The sequence below is a fragment of the Notolepis coatsorum genome (genome assembly GCF_963971535.1).
Source record: "Notolepis coatsorum genome assembly, chromosome: 1".
NCBI classification, from domain to species: Eukaryota; Metazoa; Chordata; class Actinopteri; order Aulopiformes; family Paralepididae; genus Notolepis; species Notolepis coatsorum.
In genome coordinates, this window is record NC_140165.1 from 110,350,493 (window position 1) to 110,362,757 (window position 12,265).

A 12,265-nucleotide genomic window follows, 5' to 3' on the forward strand; every position below is an offset into this window, starting at 1 on the left:
GCATTGAATATCCCCGTTTCTACTAAACAGCCCATAATAGTTTCATTCTACCATTGGACGAGAACCTGGCGCCAGGTTGCCATACCCCTAGGTCCAAGTTCAATCGTGCCGCCTAACATGTCGAGGCAAACCCCCGGTTCCGCGCAGTAATATGTCGGGCGAAATACGTGTGGTACTATTTGTTCATAGCGCATATATATATGGCGCTCGTAAAGTAGAACTTCCCTTTTAGTCCAGTTCTTTACCCTCCAACAGAGTGACAGACGCAAAAGCCTCCCCACGAAGCACGTGCGGTGTAGTAGGGCCTACTTGGCCCAGAATAGGCATTGAGAGATCGTGTAGATTAATAGTTGAATGGTCATAGTTTGGCACCATACCGTCGAGTTGGACGTATTCTATTAAGCTAATAATAGTCTATTTATGTATGGTGCATCGTTCGGTTCGAGTTCTACAGTTATCAGTACCCCCATCGTTCCTGACGTTATCTGGACGCTTATCCAGGCTGGTCAGACCCCTAGTGGTGATTGCATCCGAGGAGCTCCGGGTCAAGAGCGACTGGACCTGTATATTGGATTACTCTACCCGACGACGGCGAGCCTTCCACGGCTCTTGGATTATGCTTTGTGTGCTTTGATTATTCCATGGATAAAGGCCAACACTGTCGAGTGTTGGAATTACCCCCCGGAGAGGACTCCAGGTGAGGCGGCGCTCTACACGTGAGGTCGCACCACGTCTCTCCGTTGTGGACCGGCAGATACCGTTCCACAGAGGGTCCAGCTGTATTCGTCTGCTGCCCGAGGTTCTGTGGGCACTGTGTCTAAGACTTTGGATTCTCCCAAGACACCGTCGGCCAGATGGGATACCGCCAGCGGCTTCTCTAACCCCCCCCTCCTACTGTCTTACAACCAGCGGGACCCCCCCCCCCCTTAGTGTATCCAGCTATAATCATTTAAGTACCATCGCTATCGTTTCCTAAATATTCCAGGTTGTATACTTACTCCCTGCGCAACCAGAGATTGGACATTCAATGTTGATTTACCTACGAATACTCATTTGCCATAAAAGTGCATATTCAATATTTCAAATCATAAATGTAATTAAGTGAATGTTGTATACACCCTTTGCTGTATTAAATATTCGATTTGGTACATTTGTGTTGGTTCGTTTCATCAGGTGGGAAAGTGTTCATCATACTTATATCTTGTACTGGGTGGCCAGAAGTTAAAGTACATGAGGTAGTGGTATTAAATATCATATCTAACAATACAGTCAGGGAATTGTACCCCTCAGCTACATGGTAGATCAATATGTCCATTGGCTGATGCTATATTCCTTTACTGCATACTGAATTCAGCGTCCCAAAAAGTATTCCAAGCTACAGGCTACAGGCATAGCTTCAGGCTAACAAAAAAGTCCACCCATGATGAAAAAAAAAAACACCGGTCTGTAACAGGGAACACTGCATTATCGAGACAGCGCCCCTACGAGGATCTGGCCGGTAATGCACTTTTCCGAATCCCAAGAGTAGGGTAAATCTGCAGTGCCGCTCGGTGACATTGAGTAGGATATTACAATGGAATAAAAGCCAAAACAACCTTACCACGTATATATACGTGGTTGGCCCTCAAGCGTTGGATCCGAAACACGTATATATACGTGGTTGGCCACGAATGTGTTAAACGCTTTGGTCATTAACAACAACAAAAAATATCTCCTCCAGACTTGTGTGAGATCTGGCTTGTGCGAACACCATGCTGCTTATACATGTCGTGGGGGAGCTGGTCACTGATGGCCTAAATACTCCACTAGCCACAATTTTATCTATTTGATTTGAGAATATGAGTGGATTTTAAATTAGGTTCCTTACAGAATGTGAGCATGTGCCCCCTCATCCCTTTCTACGCCCGTCACCCCAGGGCCCCCTAGTGGCATAATCTGGCCATGCTTATGCGTGTGTGTGTGTGTGTGTGTGTGTGTGTGTGTAGCTTGTCGATGAGGGCCAAACTCCTTGGGGTGGACAGCAACGAGAACGGAGACTTCGCCAAGGACGACTTTGAGGAATACCGACCAGACGCGCTGACCCCTCCTACCCCTCCTCCCCACACCCAAAATGGTACCAGACACCCCATGCCCTCCCCTCCTAACACACACACACACACACACACACACACACACACACACACACACACACACACACACGCACACACATACACCAACCCCTCCTAACACACACACACACACACACACCAACCCCTCCTAACACACACACACACACGCACACACACACACCAACCCCTCCTAACACACACACACACACACACACACCAACCCCTCCTCTCCACGCCCAGAATGGTACCCAACACCGTCCACATATTCTGCATTAGCCAGCGTTTAGCTATTCTCTCAGATGTCCTCCGTGTTGTTCGATGTAGCCGGTCGTGATCATAGACAAGTCTGAATTATAAATAGTAGCTGGGGCTGAATAATGAATGTGTTTTCTGTCTGGTGCACCCTCCACCCCCCACCCCCCCCTTCCTCCCTCCCTCCCCCCAGGCTCCTCGGCGAAGGAGGCCCTTCTCCGGCTGCCCGTCCTCCAGGGGGACTCGGGCAGCGAGGAGGGGGGGTCTCCGGCGGGCTCCCCGCGGCCCCAGAGGGGCCCCTCCCTGGGGGGCCTGATCAAGAGCACTCACCGGGCCCTGCTGGACGGCGGGGCCCTCCTGGCCTCCGTGGCCCTCGGCCGCTGCCTGGACGTCCCCCCCAGGGTCCCCCCTCGGACTAAACCTCCGCCCCCCCCGGAAGAAGACCCTCCCTGCCGCTGCCTTTCCGAGCCGGAGACACCCCCCCCCGGCTCCCTCACCTCGGACCCCCCCGTGGTGGACGACCTCATCACCTTCTTCTCCGCCTCCTCCCCCCCCCTCCCCCCTGCGCCGCCAATCTTGGTCCTCCACCCGCCGGAGGTGAGACCCTTGCCCCTGACCCCGCCCCCCCCAAACCCGCGGGAGCGGAGTGGCCACCGGACCCCTCGGAGCCCCCAGGCCACGCCCACGACCCCCCCCCAGCGCCAGGGACAGCCCGGTCCGGGGGAGTGGGCGCCGACCTTCCAGCCTGCCAACGGGGGGGAGCTGGGCTGCGAGGCCTGGGACCCTGCCGCGGAGCGGAGGAGGAGGTCCAGCCAGCAGGGCCTGCACTCCTCCCAGCTGGGTGGGTCTCACGTTTCAAGTCTCTTTAATAGTTGTCATACAGAAGTACAGAATACTTTTATACAAAATGCTTCTTACTGTTACGCTCCAGAGACTGTGCAAGACAAAGATAAGTATGAAATAAAATAACATAGTATAGCATGTAAATTAGAAAACACCTGCACAACACCTGCTGATCCCAATGCAGATACAAAATATGTATTATGTCTAGGACTTGGAGGTTAGCAGTCGACGGCTTGCGCTAGAGGCCTCAAGACTCGGTTACTCAAGAAGACAATTTAAGTGATTCTTCAGTAATTGAAAGCAGTAAATCAGATCCATCCATCCCCGGGTGTAGTTCCACACTTAGAAGATGTATGGAGATCCCTGTCTCGTGTAAATATAAGTGTGGAAATGCACCCTAGGGATGGGAATCTGCATTGGGGAAGTTTGGTGGAAATGGGAGCCCAGATGCTTTTATGATGAGTTTTACTCGTTATTGGCGCTCAACAGTTGTCTGCAAATAACGAGTGTACTCGTGATTGACGCTGAAAGTGTTAACACAAGGAGAAGCTAGCTGCACACAAATGTTATCTTCCACTTTATTGAACTGAGCTTTCAGTTATGACCAAAGCATAATATGCATTCACAGTACACTCTGTGTGACGCAAGCTCGGTTAAGTGTAGTAGAGGCTGTAGCACCCGACATGTTCTCCTTGTGTTAACACCTGGCACAAAAAAGGGAAAATGGGTGTTTCCTCACAAATCATGCAATCTCTCCATCCCCCCCCCCCCCCCCCCCCAAGATCCCACAGTCTCTTGGGAAGTTGCTGTGTTAAACATTATTTTCTCTCTCACTTCAAAGCTCATCTTTGGCAATTAGCATATCGCAGGTAACAGCTGGTTCGCCGCACCTCAGTGCTGATGCCAGTAAGCTAGCTTAAATGCGCACGCCGCGCATGTCATTTTTGTCCTTGCTCTTCAACAGAGCCGCAATGAACAGATTCGCTTTCAAAAATGTAAGGCAACGCAGCCTGTAAGTGCAACGACGACCACACGACTTGAGACGATGGAAAACATAACCAAACTAAACTTTTCTGATAGAAAAGAGAGAAAAAAGTTATCGGATAATCGGTCCGATTACCTGGCTAAAATAGGGTATCAAGTATCTGGAGAATTTCCCTGATACTAAAATTGAATGCAAAGAAATATGCGAGAAATCTAAAACAAGGTGACTTGATTTGCAGAATTTCTTTTATAGAAGCATGTTAGATCTCTAATGGAGAAAACATTTATTATATCTAATATTGTTCAGTAAAAGCACTGGATGGGTATTCTGTATCAGCCAATACTTAAAGTTTAGGACTTGGAATCGGTATTGGCAGTAAAAAAGTGGTCTGGGTGAGGGGGGCCAGAGTGGCACACCACGTAACGCACTACAGTGCAACATGCCCGTCGCGGGTTCGACTCCCGGACCCGGCGACCTTTGCCGAATGTCTACCCCCTCGATATCGATAATTATCGAAATTGCTATAAGTACATTTTATTATTATTTTTTTTTTTAAACAACAAAATGTTTATTTTGCAGCAATTCTTTGTCGTTGCCGCCATCTTTAGTGTTACATCCCCTCACACTCCAGTTCTCAGGCTGCAGCTGGTTTAAAAGCTAAAGTAAACCGGCTTCTCTGCTGGCTGTGGCTCCAGAGGAGTTGAACAGTTTATTTTCGATCTTTTGGCGCTTTTTTGGTGGACAAACCACCGCACATGTGCACCGTGACTCATGACTGGAGTCTAGTTCTGCTAGCACACATAGCCTACTGTGTACAGACGGTTTCAAACTGTATTTTAAATTAGAAAGCAAACAAAATAAATGGACAAGAGAAAAATAAATCTCAATTTGGTCAGTATTGTCATTTGGACAAGCAAAGCCATTACTTTAAGTTGCAGGCAAGAAAGACAAGTCTGTCCACTGTCTCTGGTTTTAAAACTGCCCTGTTGCAGGTCATTTATTTTTTTAAATTTGCGATATTATTTTTTCCGATATCGATTATTAAAATATATCGCGATATTTATCGTTATATCGCCCAGCCCTCCCCCCCATATCTTCTCCCATCCTTCCTCTCTGCCGGGTCTGTCCAATAAAGCAATAAAATGCCAAAAAGAAAGTGGTATGGGTGCCTCGCTAGAATTCCTATGGGATGGATGTGAAGCCTTCAATGAGTCTTGGGGTGCATGTACAACGATGTAAAGGCTTCAATGAGTCTTGGGGTGCATGTACAACGATGTAAAGGCTTCAATGAGTCTTGGGGTGCATGTACAACGATGTAAAGGCTTCAATAAGTCTTGGGGTGCATGTACAACGATGTAAAGGCTTCAATGAGTCTTGGGGTGCATGTACAACGACGTGAAGGCTTCAATAAGTCTTGGGGTGCATGTACAACGATGTAAAGGCTTCAATAAGTCTTGGGGTGCATGTACAACGATGTAAAGGCTTCAATAAGTCTTGGGGTGCATGTACAACGATGTAAAGGCTTCAATGAGTCTTGGGGTGCATGTACAACGACGTGAAGGCTTCAATAAGTCTTGGGGTGCATGTACAACGATGTAAAGGCTTCAATGAGTCTTGGGGTGCATGTACAACGATGTAAAGGCTTCAATAAGTCTAGGGGTACATGTACAACGATGTAAAGGCTTCAATGAGTCTTGGGGTGCATGTACAACGATGTAAAGGCTTCAATAAGTCTTGGGGTGCATGTACAACGACATGAAGCCTTCAATAAGTCTAGGGGTGCATGTACAACGACATGAAGCCTTCAATAAGTCTAGGGGTACATGTACAACGACATGAAGCCTTCAATAAGTCTAGGGGTACATGTACAACGACGTGAAGGCTTCAATAAGTCTTGGGGTGCATGTACAACGACGTGAAGGCTTCAATAAGTCTTGGGGTGCATGTGCAACGACGTGAAGGCTTCAATAAGTCTTGGGGTGCATGTACAACGACGTGAAGGCTTCAATAAGTCTTGGGGTGCATGTACAACGACGTGAAGGCTTCAATAAGTCTTGGGGTGCATGTACAACGACGTGAAGGCTTCAATAAGTCTTGGGGTGCATGTACAACGACGTGAAGGCTTCAATAAGTCTTGGGGTGCATGTACAACGACGTGAAGGCTTCAATAAGTCTTGGGGTGCATGTACAACGACGTGAAGGCTTCAATAAATCTTGGGGTGCATGTACAACGACGTGAAGGCTTCAATAAGTCTTGGGGTGCATGTACAACGACGTGAAGGCTTCAATAAGTCTTGGGGTGCATGTACAACGACGTGAAGGCTTCAATAAGTCTTGGGGTGCATGTACAACGACATGAAGCCTTCAATAAGTCTGGGTGCATGTGCAACAGCATTTGTGTGTAAGTGACCTCTATCTCCATACTCTCATGCAGGCATGCACAAATGTAATTTAAATACATGATTATATCATTTAAATAAATCATTTGTGTAGGCTATGCAATTAAATAAATATATAATCTAGATGCATCTTTAACTGCATTAGGAATTTAATGTTAGATCTAAATGGGGTCGTAAACACACACACACATACATACACACATGCACGCACACACGGACAGACAGACACACACACAAACATGCTTAGGGTCATACATGTACACAGGAGCAGATAGTAATGTTTTCGCCTCCTAAAACACATTCCGGCTTGCCTGAAAGACGAGCCATGACACCGCCGAGAGGCCGTAATTACGGTGGTAAATGGTAAATGTTAAATGGTAAATGGAGTAGGTATTGGATTTTAAGTGCGGCGTGGGCTTGTTAAGAGCACCCCCCGCAGTTCCATTACCACACGGTATCTCCGGTCTGTTTGAGTCGGGAAGCCTCTGGATTCTCCTGAGAGTCGTTCTGCCCTCAGGTGAAAGACATACACACACACACACACAACTCACACACACACACACACACACACACACACACACACACACACACACAACTCACCCCGCCCTACCGCTAACAAGCATCATCTCTCTAACGACGTGAGCTCATTTACGCCAAGCGCGCAGAGGCCTACGGCTGCACATAAACACAGTGTGAAGGTTTTTATTTTCTTCTAGCTAAACATCTTATTATGTTCTGCGTTTTTATCGGCTGTAATGACTTGGACTCTTTTGACTGCTGCTGCTGGGGTCGGCAGCCACACGGTTACTGCCGCGGGGGTGGGGCGGTGCTTGTGAAGAGAGATGAGAAGCGAGATGATAAGGGCCCAGCGATCCGCTTTGTGCATCCATCAACGTCTGTTTCTCATCATCTTTCAATGAGGAGTGTAGCGTTAATAATGTAATCACTTAAAGGAACACGCCAACATTTTGGGAAATTAGCTTATTGTCTTCTCCAGAAAGAGACAAGAAGATGGATTCGTTTTCTCTCTGTTGTTCAGTAGAAAGCTATCTGGCTGGCTGCACGTTAGCCTAGCTTAGCACACAATGAATGGAAGCGGACATGGCCGGTTAGCCTATCTATCTTCTTGTCTCTCTCTGGAGAAGACGGTAAGCTAATTTCCCAAAAAGATGGCGTGTTCCTTTAACCAATAATGTAATAAAATGTCCTGACTGATATTGTAATAACTTACCTTATTACATTATTGGGAATTTATTACATTTTCAGGTTGACAATTATTTCCAAACTGATAATTCAATATCAGTCATTTTGACTGATAATCTAATACTATGTTTATTTTCAATGCAGAGTTCTACTCTTGTGTTCTATTTTGTGTTGTATCGCCTGTTAACATCAAGACTAATTTGATCCCTCAAACCCTAGATGGCTTACAGCCAATTAGTCACCAAATGTGTTGCCAGTCCATACTGTTAGTCAGGGCATTTTATTACATTATTGGGTTTTATAAAATTTTCAATCAAGTTAAGTGCCAAATGTATTACATTTTCAGGAGTTATTACATTATGGGGAAATTATTACATTATCGGGTGCTACAAGGAGTATCGGTCTGAAAGCTAGGAGAGGATGACGGATACGTTACCGCTGTTACTTCTGCAAACGCATAGTCAGTAATACAGTACTTACTTTACCTCAAACCTCTCTCTGTTAAGTGAGGGATCGGTGTCGTCACTCCCCACGTGTCTCTTGTCGTCTTAATTGTTTGGCAGCCTCGGGAGGTTTGCCGTCGATGTGACTAATAGCCTTTTGGCGAAGCTATTGCACTCGTCTCCAGTTCCTAATGCACACCTTGATGTCACTACTGTAGTGACTTTTCAACAACGCTTCAAGGACAGAAGTCACCCCAATCCAAGCTATACATATGTTAATTACGACAGGGCGGCACCGTGGTTAGCACTGCTGCCTCACAGCACGAAGGTCCTGGCTTCGAACCCCAGCAGGGGGCCTTTCTGTGTGGAGTTTGCATGTTCTCTCCCTGTGTTCGCGTGGGTTTCCTCTGGGTACTCTGGTTTCCTCCCACACCATAAAGACATGCATCATGGTAGGCAGGACTACAGATGAAAACTAGCTCATTAGCTAACTCTGGCACATTTACATTGATGTGGAAACTTAAGATTTTGATTAATGTGCACTGTCCCTGTGTAATAAAAAAAATATATAAATATAAATCACCATGTGGCACCATTCATGTTTCTGCATCAAAAGGTGCGTTAGGAACCAGAGACTAATAGCTTACCTACCGAGCCCCGTGCTCGGGGTTCTGGTCAGTTTCGGACTGAACCGAAAGCAAATGGGGACTTGAAAACCACACCACAACTAGGGTGACCAGGTGCAAAAAGTCCAAAAGCAGGACAACAGTAAGATTTTGTTGGGACAAAGTGGGACAAAGTGGGACAGATAGATAATGTAATTTTTTTTTATTAGAATAACACGGTCTTCACCGAGACCAATGTATTTTTTTTGCTTCAAAAAGAGGGACATCCTCTCAATATGTGGGACGTTCGGTCAAATGGTGGGACAGTACAACCAAAAGGGGGACACCTGGTGGTCACCCTAACCACAACATGCAGGCATGCAGGGTTAACCAACCCAACACAACATCATAGTCCTCCCGCATTTCAGATCCTCTTTATCACTTGGCACTATTTTGTTACCAGAAATAAAACAGTATTTTACTATGCGCTGTAGCCGAGTCACAGGGAACGTGGTCCATCAGCTGTTTTTAAAAAAATTCTTGTTTTGGAGGTGGGTAACCCTTTGCCTGCATGTTGTGGTGTGGATTACACCCTTTCTTTAAGCTAATAGCTTTGCATCCACTACACTACTGGAAAGTATTTCATACAACTTAACCTCTTAAGCCCTAGCCATATTTTCAGAAAGATTTGCCTAAAAGTACATACCCAAGTAAAATGGAAGATTGCTCCGCTTCTACAAGGTATCCACTTCTTGGTATCTAGGGACATCTATGGACCTCAGGGAATGTATTCCCAGTGTCTGTTACTATGCTTGAGTAAATTGTAATGAAGGAGAATATAAATGATTAATTATTATTATTTAATCTGTTTAATTTGTTTTCCATCTTTGCCGGTGAATAACATCATGCTAACATTGACCAGACGTGAAAGATTCAGCACCTTCTTGAGATCAAGTGTAACTAAAGGTCCTCTCTGTCGTCCTCCTCCAGTTCTGGACCTGCCTCTGTGCCAGGACACGGTGCTGGACTGTGAGGACAAGCCGGCGGTGCCCTTCTCCCTCTACCCAGACCCGCGCCTCTGGAGCCCCAAGACGCGCCCCCTGGAAGTCAACGTCATCCCCCGCCCGCGCCCCTCCCCCGTCCGGCCCCGCATCGACCCCTGGAGCTTCATCTCGGCCGGGGGGAGCGGCAGGGGGCTCGGAGGCGGCCGCGGCCTCGGACCCCGTCGCTCGGACAGCCACCCGCTGGGCTACCGGCCGTCGCCGACCAACCCCTTCACCAACTGTGACCCCTTCCCCTCGCCGGACTGCGACCCCTTCTCCCTGCGGGCCGACCCTTCCTACGGCCTGGGCGGCGCCCGCACCGACGCGCCCTCGCCCTTCGACCCCTTCCTGGCGCCCTTCCCCGTCTCCTCCCGCTCGGCCCCCTGCTCTGCCAACGGCTCGCCCACCCTGCCCACGTTCCGCTTGGCGCCCCTCGACCCGGCCGACTCGCCCCTCGTCGACCTGGGCTGGGGGGCGGCGTGCGCCGGCAGGGACGGCACCAAAGAGAAGACTCGGCCCCGCAAGACCCTGGGGCTCAAGCCCTTCAAGTCCCCCGCGCCGCTCAGAGACGACCGCTTCTGATGCCCCCCCCCCCCCCCCCCCCCTGCCACACGAGGGGCCTGGCGGACAGGACAGGAGGTCTCACCTAGCGGAGGACAGGCCTGGGACCACAGTACTGTGTGTCCTCTCCAGGTGACAAGGATTTGGAATCCTTACAAAAACAATCTTATTTTTCTTTTAATCGCACGGCAGTCATCCCAGAGACGGACCGGCTTGCCATCTGTGGACGAGCAGGGAGGCTCCTGACCGGCAGAGGGGGTTATTTATATACATGCTCTCCGTGTTGTGCCACGGTGCCAATCAGAGGCTGTCCGTGGGACATTGGATTGTTGGATAATCGAACCCGAGTGTCCTGATGCCCATTTCTCTCTCTCTCTCTCTCTCTCTCTCTCTCTCTCTCTCTCTCTCTCTCTCTCTCTCTCTCTCTCTCTCTCTCTCTCGCTCTCTATCTCTCTATCTCTCTCTCTCTCTCTCTCTCTCTCTCTCTCTCTCTCTCTCTCTCTCTCTCTCTCTCTCTCTCTCTCTCTCTCTCTCTCTCTCTCTCTCTCTCTCTCTCTCTCTCTCTCTCTCTCTCTCTCTCTCTCTCTCTCTCTCTCCCTCTCAATTGAAAATCGGAGTGCCTTATTTCATGAAGTGTTTTTTTTTATTTAAATTGTTTTTGTCGAGCGGTTAACCTGACGTGCAGAGAAGATGCTATGAAATTGGTTTAAATGTGCAAAGAAGCTTAACATTGCTGTGTAAAGAGTGGTGGTGATGTGTGTGTGTGTGTGTGTGTGTGTGTGTGTGTGTGTGTGTGCCTTGTTGCAGTGGTTTATGGTAGAAAAGCACATGGCTTTTCAGGAACCAAAAAAAAACAACAACAACAACAACTTCCAGTCACATTCCAAGGGGTATAGGTTGTGGGGCGGAATCCCAGGGATGGGACCTGGTTCATTTGGTGATGTTGGGGAAAGAGAGCAGGAGAGATTGGTGAGGGGATGGGGTTGCGGGTCGAGTGTGGTGGGGGTGATGGGGGGCAGGGGGTCCTGTACACACCCCCATGTGCCAAAGAATGTGACCCTTGGGACTAACACTGCCTCTGTATGGCTCTTAACCCTAAACCCACCCCACCACACACACACACACACACACACACACACACACTCACTCACTCACTCACTCACTCACTCACTCACTCACTCTCTCTCGCTAGCATCCATCAACTGACTCAGTGCAGCTCAAGAGACTCTCCTCTAAAACAAGTCTGTTTGTTTGGTCACATAATACTCTGTTAACAGCGGCAGTGGAATGTTTCTTCTGCTAGCCCTCCACCCCCGCATCGTGCACACATAAATAATAGATGGCGAGATAAAGGGATAAGATCAAGTATAAAGAAAACTCAACGTACCGTACAAAACTCCATACGCCTCAGTAGTGGACAGTAGGGTCAGGAATCGTTTACAGTCGGTGGGATGTGCAAAGTAAAACATTAAAGGTGCTATAGATAACATTATTATGTAATAATAAAATAATTTTAGAAAGGTGCGGAATAAAAGTATTGCTTTCCCCCCCAAATTTTTTTTGATTGATTGATTCATCATTTAGAAAATGTTGCGTGCATGTATCGCCTCCCTACTTCCCATTTTCCCACGTGGAATGCACGTGGTTGGATAAATGAGTGCGACATCTAGTGGCTGAATGTTATCTATAGCACCTTTTTAAAGAAGGAGACATAAAAAGCAGATGGAAAGCAGGGCGTTCTAATGCTGGTGAAGCAGAGCTGTGAGGGAGGTGCGGTTTGTCCAAGGTGAGGAGGAAATGCATCAGAAGCCAAGCCAAGGCAC

At 48.0% G+C, this 12,265-nt stretch overlaps 1 protein-coding gene across 1 annotated transcript in view; it reads left to right on the top strand.

The window, feature by feature from the left end:
- Positions 1 to 10,852, top strand: part of LOC311247390 (mitogen-activated protein kinase kinase kinase 11) — a 132,319-nt gene extending 121,467 nt beyond the window's left edge. Inside the window, 3 exon segments of the mRNA XM_084337772.1 lie at positions 1,986 to 2,113; positions 2,554 to 3,201; positions 9,829 to 10,852. Of these exon segments, the coding sequence (XP_084193898.1) occupies positions 1,986 to 2,113; positions 2,554 to 3,201; positions 9,829 to 10,463 (1,411 nt within the window). The 3' untranslated portion in view covers positions 10,464 to 10,852.
- The last annotated feature ends 1,413 nt before the right edge of the window (positions 10,853 to 12,265 follow it).